General features: G+C 57.5%; 1 protein-coding gene across 2 annotated transcripts in view; it reads left to right on the top strand.

The window, feature by feature from the left end:
• ACOT7 (acyl-CoA thioesterase 7) overlaps positions 1-9,495 on the top strand; it is an 89,580-nt gene that overhangs the window by 25,512 nt on the left and 54,573 nt on the right. For both annotated transcript variants that reach the window (XM_007453287.1, XM_007453288.1), the window contains 2 exons: positions 1,148-1,304; positions 5,231-5,322. In XM_007453287.1, the coding sequence (XP_007453349.1) occupies positions 1,148-1,304; positions 5,231-5,322 (249 nt within the window). The remainder of the gene's footprint in view (positions 1-1,147; positions 1,305-5,230; positions 5,323-9,495) is intronic.

Below are 9,495 nucleotides of genomic sequence, written 5' to 3'. Positions count from 1 at the left end.
CAAAAAAAAAAAAAAAAACTAAAAAAAAAGCCGATTTTCAGTGCTGGTGCGGGAGTGCTGGGGCCACGTCAAGCACTCTGCCCTGCTGAGGAGCACTTTGGGAACATGTACCGAAATGTTTGTCCCTTCCACCCTGGAAACAATCTCCAATACTGAAAATGACTTAACTAAAAGGACCCTCATCACAGGGTTATTTATAATAAGACAACTGAGGTTGATACAAATCTAACAACAGAAGAATATTTTATTTGGCCGTTAAGAAATATCTTTGCGACGGAGTATCGTGAAGTGGCAGTCGTAGAAAGTGTCAAGAAAAGAAATGAGGAAGTAAGTCCCTTACTTTCATAGAATGTGAGCTCCCAAGTGGATCTCACTGGACCCCATGTGCACGTGCTGACTGGCTGCGTCTATCCAGTTACCAAGGGGTCCTGGGTGGCTGGGGACATATACCCTTTTGTTCCTTTTGAATTTTGAGTCATGAGAATGGGTTGCCTATTTGAAGGATAAATAACATTTAAAAAGAAGAACTGTGATTTCTAAGAGCTTGTCACAACACAGGCAGGTTATTTTTCCTCCTGTTGAGTGAAAAAAGCAGATTGTGAAAGTATATATTTAGTGCTTGCACAACTGCGTAAGACTATGTGTGACAACTATACATGACTGTAAGTGACAACTATCTATGACTAAAACTGCAAAACAAGGAGCCAGACAGCCAAACGAGTGTACCAGTAAAACCCCTGTTCTTGGGGCAAAAAGCCTGGAAGGAAAGATCCCAAAATAGAAACCATGGTTATCTCTGGATGGGAGGAGGGATCTTCCCTCCTCTGCCTCCTTTTCTGTACTTCCCAGATTTTCCATAATAAGTACGTGTGCCTTTTCTCACGTTTCGTTATACAGGTAACACGTATCTTTTGTAGAAAAGTCAGAAAAAAGAAAGAGGCCGGTCGGAACCCCACCGCTCAGAATTGCCCGTATCAGCCGCTTTGCCGTGTTGCCCTCCTGGTTCTGCATGTAGGAGTGTGTGGCGGCAGTAACTTGCGTTAACTTGCGTTACTTTAACCGTGGGGAAAAAAACCAAGGGCTGTTTTGGGGGAGCGTGTCCAGGGTGGGGCCTCGTGGGAGGCTGACCCGCCTCTGGTCTTTGCAGGAGTGCTGTGTGGCTGCCCTGGCCCAGGTGGAGCGCACGGACTTTCTGTCGCCCATGTGCATCGGCGAGGTGGCCCATGTCAGCGCGGAGATCACCTACACCTCCAAGCATTCGGTGGAGGTCCAGGTCCAAGTGATGTCCGAAAACATCCTCACAGGTAACTTCCTCTTGCTGAGCCCGCGTGCGCGGTTGGGAACAACGGTGACAGTAGCAATAAGGCAGCAGCCGCAGCCCACGTCCATTGAGGGCTGACTGCCCCTGCATGGTCCTAACACTGTCTGTGGGTGACCTCCCTGCATTTCCGCCTCCACCTGTGAGCAGGGACTTCTGCCGTCCTCGCTTTGTTTGCAGACGGGGAAGCGGGGGGCGCAGACGAGTTAGGCAACGAGCCCAGGGTACGACCCCCCTGCCTTCCTGGGGAGGAAGGGGCCTGGTGGCCAGCTGGTCTGGGCAGAAGGGTGGGAGTGGGCTGGGAGGGCGCATGCCGCCCTCCGGCCCCCCTGCCGTCTCCCCAGCCCCCACCTTGCCCTTCCCTGGACGGTGGAGCTTCTGCCCCTTGGAAGATGCTGCCCTGGCTTCTGCTCTGCTTCCCTGGGCCCCCGCAAGCCAGGCCTAGGCTGGAGCTCCCTGGGTGAACCTTTGACTCTGCTTTGATCTGAATATTCTCTTCCTCGGAGTGGTAACCATGGAAACCCCTTCTCACCCTCCCACTGGGCACTGCAGGGGAGTGTGGCTTTGGTTCACAGTCGCTGCTTTTTATAACGGAGATGCTGATGAGGCAGGCAGGGCCCCTCACTGCCCGCTGCCTCGTCCCAGGCCACCCGCTGTCTCACCCAGAGGAGAGTCCCTGCTCGTTCTAGAGGAAGGAGATGCCTGGGTCCTTGTGCCTCCTCCCAATGCCCTCTCCTCTGCCGTAGCTTCCTGCAGAGCGCTGTGCTCAGAGATCTTTAAGGGGCTCCAGGCTTCTCCCTGACACGGGCCAGGAGCTCAGTTATTCATCTGGAGCATTGCGGTGACCGCAGCAGGCCCAGCCACTGCACAGTGAACGATTTAGCCGAGCCACGGCCTGGGGCAGGGGGTGGGGGTGGGGAGCGGTCAGTGGGCTTGTGCCCCATGTCCTGCGTCTGTGGCCTGAGCCCGGTCTTTGGCAGGCAGCTCTGGCATCGAAGGGACCTTGGATGCTGGTCTCGGGCTGTGGCACAGAAAGGGGTCCTCTGGCCCTGACTCCCCACATTGGGACTGGCAGCCCACTGGGAGGAGGCCCAGTGCGGGGCGGGCCTCTCCCCCCATCCCCCCCATCCCCCCTCCACGTGACCCAGCCCTGCTCTCCTGGGCTGTGCTGGGGTTGAGCCTCCCTGCTCCTGACACAAGAGGGGAAATGGCCGTGCTTTCCCGTTGGCTCACGACAGCCGCGGATTCAGTCACTGATGAGTGAATGAATGAAGGAGTGGATGAGTCAGGAAGATTTGGGCCTCTGCGCTGAGGGGAAGCGGGCAGAGGGCCTTGTCTACAAGGACGTGCTCCAGCCCACTTGCTGCAGGATCCCCCCTCTGGGGGCAGGAGCGGGCGGGAGGCAGGCAGCGCTTGCCCAGAGGTGTGGTGGTGAGATGACAGCCCCCGCCCCGCCGTCAGGATGCTTTGCACCCGCCAGTGTCCCCAGCCGCCCTGACCCTGAAGGATGGACACGCAGAGCCTGAGCTGCCCCGAGGAGAGAAGTGACTGAGGAGCACGGGCTCCCGGGACAGCGGGCCGGGCGTTGTCCTCGTGAGAGGGACCGAGCTCAGAGCAGGGGGGCGCCGGCCAGCACTGCCCAGCCTTTCGAGACGGGGGGCGGGGGGCCCGAGGCCCCGGGAAGACCCCAGGACCGGATCACAGGATGGGGACGGTGAGACCTGGAGCCCTGGGGCTGTGCCTTCTCTACACATCTCAGTCACCTTGCCTGCCTTGCCCTGGAGCCCCTGCTGAAGGTCCGGGCACCCCCTCCCTTACTCTCACATCCGGGTGCCCCTCTCTGAGTCTCAGCACCGTGTCTGTGCATCTCTCAAACTCTCTCCGTCTTTCCATGTTTGGATCTGTGTGAGTCTCTTTTACTCTGGGACCCCATGTCTCGAGGCCTTCCTGTCTTGATGCGTCTCTGCCCGCGTGTCCACGAGGATGGGAGCCCTACGAGGGCAGGCCATGTGGCCGCCTGGTCCGGGGCAGGGCCGCCCAGCAGGTGCTCTGTGAACACGGGCCGGGTGGGTGGGTGGACTCGGACAGCTGGGGAGACCGGGCTGGGCGGACAAACAGGCGACCAGGCTGAACCCTGAAGCTGTTTGTGTGCCGTCTCAGTGTTTCGAGACCCCAGGGGGCAGGGCCCCCCTTCTGAGCATCCCCCTCGTTTGGGGCCTTGCCGCCTGTCGTGAGGCAGCAGGGCGAGCATGTGCCCAGGCAGACAACCAGCAAACCTTTGCTCATTCATCTCCGGCAACTGTCAAAATATTAAGCTAACTGGGACGTCATTGCTGCGAATCACTCCAGAAAATAGCTGGGAGCTCTCAAGATTTCAGAATAGATGTTTTTAGCGCTGCACTTGTCTTTTGATGGTTTTATAAAATGATAAAGTACAATTAGCGTGTTTTGCCTCATTTGCTCCACGGTGTTCATTTGGGTCTGGAGGAGGGCCGCTTGGGGTTTCCATGGAAACCAGCTTGTCAGGCTGGCTCTATCTGAGTCAAACAGGAAATCTTTATTCCCCAAAGCAGGTTGTCAGATTCACTATCAGTCAAAGTGCAGTGAAGATATTTTTCTGTGTTATTTGCCTGTGGTCCTGGTGGTGCCGTGGAGCCCGGGCGGAGCGGCGGACATCCTGGCATGAGGAGCAGGCCTGGGCGCCAGGGGCCTAACCCTCTTTCTAATTGACCCGCCAGGGCTTGGCTTGGTCCTTGGGGCTACGTTTAAGGGGAGGAAACTGAAGCCCCAGGTTCGCCTTGGGAAGGCAGGTCAGAAGGAACTGGTAGGAAGTGAGTTACTGAGGGGGACTTTAGGGCAAGCCCCCCGCCCCGGGTCTGCTCCTTGCTTCTCCACTTCCTCTCTCTGTCCTGCAGTTCTCCTGATCGCCGCTACATTGGGAATCGTCCATGTCGAAGAGGCAACTTTTAAAAGGCATCTTTGCAAACACTTCTCTGAAATTACTGGGACCTGGGAGGTCGGGGTCTTGTACTCAGAATGGCATCGAGTTGCTGTGCGAGCCTAGGCAATCCCCTTGACCTCTCTGGGCTTTAAGCTCCTCCTGTACAAGTGAGGGGTGTGGACCAAGGGATCTCCAGGCTCTTTTGGCCCATGGTTTTCAGCCCCGACAGGCCTCCTGCCCTGACGGCACCGCTCTGCCCTGAGGCTGGGCTTAGCGCCCCAAAGAAGGTTCTGTTTCCTGTCCTTCAGCCCAGAGCAGAAGCCAGCAGCCCACCGCCCTGTCTCAGCCCCCATATGGAAGCTTCTGCATTGGAGCGCTGAGTCACCAGCAGCAAAAGTGTCTGGTGTGGCGCCTCCCACCTGGAAGGAGGTGGCCCTGGGGAAGGGAGGGGCCGCGGGGGGGCGGGAGCTGTGATGAGCCGACCCCATGGCTGTGCTCTGGGCTGTGCCCCCGCTGCCTGGGTGGGCTCTGCCTCCACCGTCCCTCCGCCTCAGGTCCATGAGCTGCTTCCTGTCCAGCCGGAGCTCTTCTTGGAGGCCAGTCTGCCCCTCCCCACAGCCCTTCCCTCCCTCTCGCTCCGGAGGCTCCCGGGAGGCCTGCCTGGAGTCAGTGCCCTCCAGATGCGGGCCTTCCGAGTTAGAAAGTGCTAGAAATCCGACAGGCCCAGGCCCCCCAGGCTTAGACCGCGTGACCTGCAGTCTTTCCAGCAGCTTCAGGATGGGGGCAGCATGCTGGCGTTGGGGGTCCCCAGGCTGGGGGCCACGCCTCTCCCCGGTCTGTGCCCACACGTGCACCTCACGGCTGAAGAAGTCCTTGGGGGTGGGGGCCAGAGGTGGCATCGGCCCTGCCTGTCCTGTGCCCGGCGCCCTGCCGGCTCCCAGCCATCACTCACGTGTTTGTCTTCTCTGAAGGTACCAAAAAGCTGACCAATAAGGCCACCCTGTGGTACGTGCCCCTGTCACTGAAGGACGTGGACAAGGTCCTGGAGGTGCCTCCGGTGGTGGTAAGGAGGCCCCTCCCACTTCTCCTGGGTGGGCGGCCGGGGCCCGGGTCCTAGGAGAGCAGCATCGGGCGGGGCTGGGTCGCAGCAGGAGGCTCAATGGGAAGGGGTGTCCCTCCTGGGATCCTTCATGCTGGGAATGCCAGTGGGGGCTGGCCTGGGCCCTGCAGACACCCCTCCCGGAGGAGCCTGGCCGGAGGGAAGGGGGTGACGGGGCTGTGCCGGGCATCCAGTCCTGGGGGCACAGGCTGCGACGTCTCTGCTTCAGCCCCGCTCTCTTCCCCTGCCGTGTCCGCTTCCTGCCTTGGTTCCTCTCATTTTGGTTTTGCTGTGGACAGAGGCATCTCTGGGTGAAGAGACTTGGCCATGTTCACTCCCGGGGGCCCCGCTGCAGGCAGGCTCGGAGGGCAGGCCTTTGGAGGGGGCACGTCGGGCGGATAGAGGGATTTAGCTCCTTCCCTAACGGCACCTCACTCCTCCTCGTGTGGCTCCCCTGGCCCTGGATGTCCCGAGGACACGCCTGAGCGGCTCTCCCCGGAGGCCTGGTGCTCTGCTCTAACCCCTGTGAGGGAGGGCCGTTCTCAGAGGGCCGGGGCCTGGCTTAGCAGTGTCTGCCCTCAGGGAGCATTTTTCTGTGGTCGAGATGTCTGTAGGAGAAACTTTTAAGAATAATAAAACTGGGAATCAGACGGTTAGGAGCTGTATAGAGCAGTAAAAGGTCCCCAGCCTTTTTGGCACCAGGGACCATTTTCGTGGTAGACAATTTTTCCGTGGAAGGGGGAATGGATGGATGGCTTAGGTGATAATATGAGCGATGGGCGGCGGCAGATGAAGCTTCGCTCGCTCACCCGCCGCTCACCTCCTGCTGCGTGGCCTGGCTCCTAACGGGGTTGGGGACCCCTGGTATAGAGCACATGGAGGAACGGTCCCTGTCCCCTCCCCCCCACTGCAAGCCCTTCCCACCCCGTCTCCCCACTGCGTACCTTCCTCTGGGCCTGGGTCACTTGGGGTGATGGGGGTCTTGCTCGTTGTGCTGCTGCAGATGTCAGCCCAGGGGCGTTCCCTGCCCTCTCCCTGTGCCAGCTCACATCTGACCTGGGACCCTGCCTGGGCCTCTGTGGACGCAGTCCAGGCTCCAGCGGGGCGTTTTCTGGGGGGTGACCAGCTGCTGGGCTCCAGCTGCCGTTTAGTCTAGACTTTAAAAAAGAATCTTGGTAGCAGGAGCTCTCTCCATACGGAACAGGAAGTGTGCTTAGACCTTGGTCTGCATCAGGTTGGTGGTCCAGGGTTTGGTACCCTGAGGGCAGGGCGGTAGTGCCAGGAGCACCAGGCCAGCATCGGTGCCACCTGTCCTTCCACGTGTGAGGAGAGAGGGGCTCTCAGGGCCAGGGTGTGAGCCGGATGGTTCCCACGCTTCCCACCTGTTTGAGTTTTCTGGAGCTGCTGTGACACAGTCTGGGGAGCTTAAACAACCGAGTTCATTCTCTCCCAGTTCTGAGGCCAGAAGTTCAAAATCAAGGCATGGGCAGGGCTGGGCTCCCACTGGAGGCTCTGGGGGGGATCCTTCCTGCCTCTTCCAGTTCCTGGGGGCTGCAGGCATTCCTTGGCTTGTGGCTGCATCACTCCAACCTCTGCTTCTCTTGTCATCTGGCTGTCTTCCCGTGTGTGTGTGTGTGTGTGTGCGTGCGTGCGCGCGCGCGCGCGCGTGCACGTGTCTTAACTAATTACACCTGCACAGACCCTCGTTCTCAAAAAGGTCACGTGCACAGGTCCCACGTGCACAGGAATTTTGACAGGACGCTGTTCAACCCAGAACATTGGCCTTCAGCCCAGCCCACCTCTCTCTCTCTCTCTCTCTCTCTCTCTCCAGCTCTCTCTCTGTCTCTGTCTCTCTGTGTCCCCCCCACCCCGCCCCCATTCTTCCTGGAGCTGCTCTCCTCTCTGCTGCTGGCAAGGTGGAAATTGCATCATTTTCAAGCAGCACTAACTGAGGGGTTTTCAAACCCAAGTAGCATGCGTGAGTCTGAGGCACAGTGACGGTTCCCTTTACAGATTACAAGCATGCTAACCCCTGCTTTCATCTTTCCCACTAAGCACTTGGTGTTAAATTAGCCACATCACATGTAACACTCAGGCACATTATTTAACTGATTTAATTTTCAGATGCTACACAGTTTAGAAATCTCTAGCAGGCCATATCTCTGGTTTCAGCACCACATGGTGGATCTTAAGGGGTTGCTGCTGAAGGGAGATTCCTGGGCCAAACACATTAGCTTTTGTTTCCTTCTGGCTCCTCAGGGGCCCGAGTGCTGAGAGCCAGTGGGTTTTTAGCCGGTGGGGGGGAGTGAGGGCGGGGTGGGCAGTGTCAGTCTCCGCTGTCCCTGCAGGGACAGTGCAGCTCTCTGCATCACCCCTCTCATCCCCTGCCCTCCCTCCCACCTCCTGGCGGAGACCCCGGTAGCTTTCCCATTCCCTTTGTTTAGCCGAGTTTGATAAGACATAAATATCCACTCTGCCCGTGTTAGAGACGAGTTCGGAAGCCTCCCATTGGGTGCAGAGAGAGCTCCAGATGGGAGAAGCCACACGGCTCCCAGCTGCAGCCATTGCTATTGTTTATTTGCACTTTCTTCCCCCCACACATGCTAGGCCCACATATAAGCCTTCAGTTGATTTGAACTGTTTTCGTTTCATCATTTCATTTGAAATGTTTCATTCTGCTCTTTTCATTGGCACGGCCCAGCCGAGTCCTCATGCGATGGTCCTGGAAAGCTCGGGTCTGGCTCTCGTGGGCGTTTACGCTCAGGTGCTGGTAGCTCGACCATCAGACTTCCTTATGTCCTGCCAGCATCCCCCTGCCGACCCTTCACGGGTAGCGGTCATTTATTAAGAACACATACGTCTCTCTGTCTACGTGTGTATCTCAGGTCTCACACATTCACATATATTACACACAGGTTGATCATATGTATATCTCACACGTACACATACATAGATATCTCACACATAGAACACGCATCTCACACACACACACACACACACACACACACACACACCCGCTGTCACACATACATGTGCGTGTGTGGACCGACCACATGTGTGTGTCTCCCTGGGGGAAGCCCACCTCCCCCGCTGCAGTGTCACTCAGTGAGGGCTTTGTCACTTTGCTCCACCTCTTCCCCCAGGGAACAGCGACCTCAGTGGCCCTGTGATGGAAAAAGAGACCCCTGCGGTGGCTGGGGACAGCTGTGGCCCCCAGGAGGCTGGGGGCCATTGGAGAGTGGACACTGGTTTTTATCGGTGTCTAAACACGAGCTTGAGTTAAAAGGCTCGCACTGACTGTTGCCTTGGACGTTTGAGCTGAGCTGCCTCCTGCTTCAAAACAGCTGAGTTTGATGAGTCCTTGGGGGTGAGAGTTGGGTGCCAGCCCATCATCAGGATGTTCTCGTGATGTTGTCCCCAGATTTAAAGCCAGCAGGAGGCGTTTGTTTGTGAACAGGCTGCGTTTTCTTGGTCCTCATCGCCCGTGTCAGGACCGGGGCCCTCATCGGTCCCCGTGTGACTGCAGAGGTCTGAGGAGTGTGCTGGACATGAGGATTTATTAGACTGGGGAGGTTGACTCGTTTTTTAAAAATCTCTTAAAAAGGCATTTCTTGAGGACACGTAAGACATCCTTGAGTTTTACTAGAAAGGCACAGCACAAACTCTACTCTTAGAGACATTGCTCTGTGTGGCGGGACGTGGGGGAACAATCTGTTTATGGAGGAAGAGGCTAATTGTCCACGGTGACTTGAATACTCACCATGCTTTGTTTCTTTTGAACAAACCGCTCAGCTCCTTTCACAGCCTCCTTTAGAGATGGGGTCGCAAGCCCAAGATAATGGTAATTAAGCCACGGAATGTGTTCAAACCTGGGCAGTTTTGGAGCAGAGCCACGAGCAGGAAAAGCAAGATGTTTAAAAGCGGCTTTTGGAAGAAGGTCTGAAATTTCAGGGGGCGGAGAGAGGGGCACACGGGGCCCTGAGCCTGGCGGCTGTTCCGCGGGCTCAGCGGGAGATGCAGGTAGAGTGGATGGAAGGGCAGCAGTCAGAGCCCATCAGAAGGAGAACAGCCAGGCAGGGGTCAGCAGGGAGGGTGAGGCCGGTCAGGGGGCCTGTGGACCCCGGGCCTGTCTGATGG

Source organism: Lipotes vexillifer, unplaced genomic scaffold (genome assembly GCF_000442215.2).
Source record: "Lipotes vexillifer unplaced genomic scaffold, Lipotes_vexillifer_v1.1 scaffold575, whole genome shotgun sequence".
Taxonomy (NCBI): Eukaryota; Metazoa; Chordata; class Mammalia; order Artiodactyla; family Lipotidae; genus Lipotes; species Lipotes vexillifer.
Note: the sequence above shows the minus strand (reverse complement) of the source record. Positions and strands in the feature narration are given on the sequence as shown.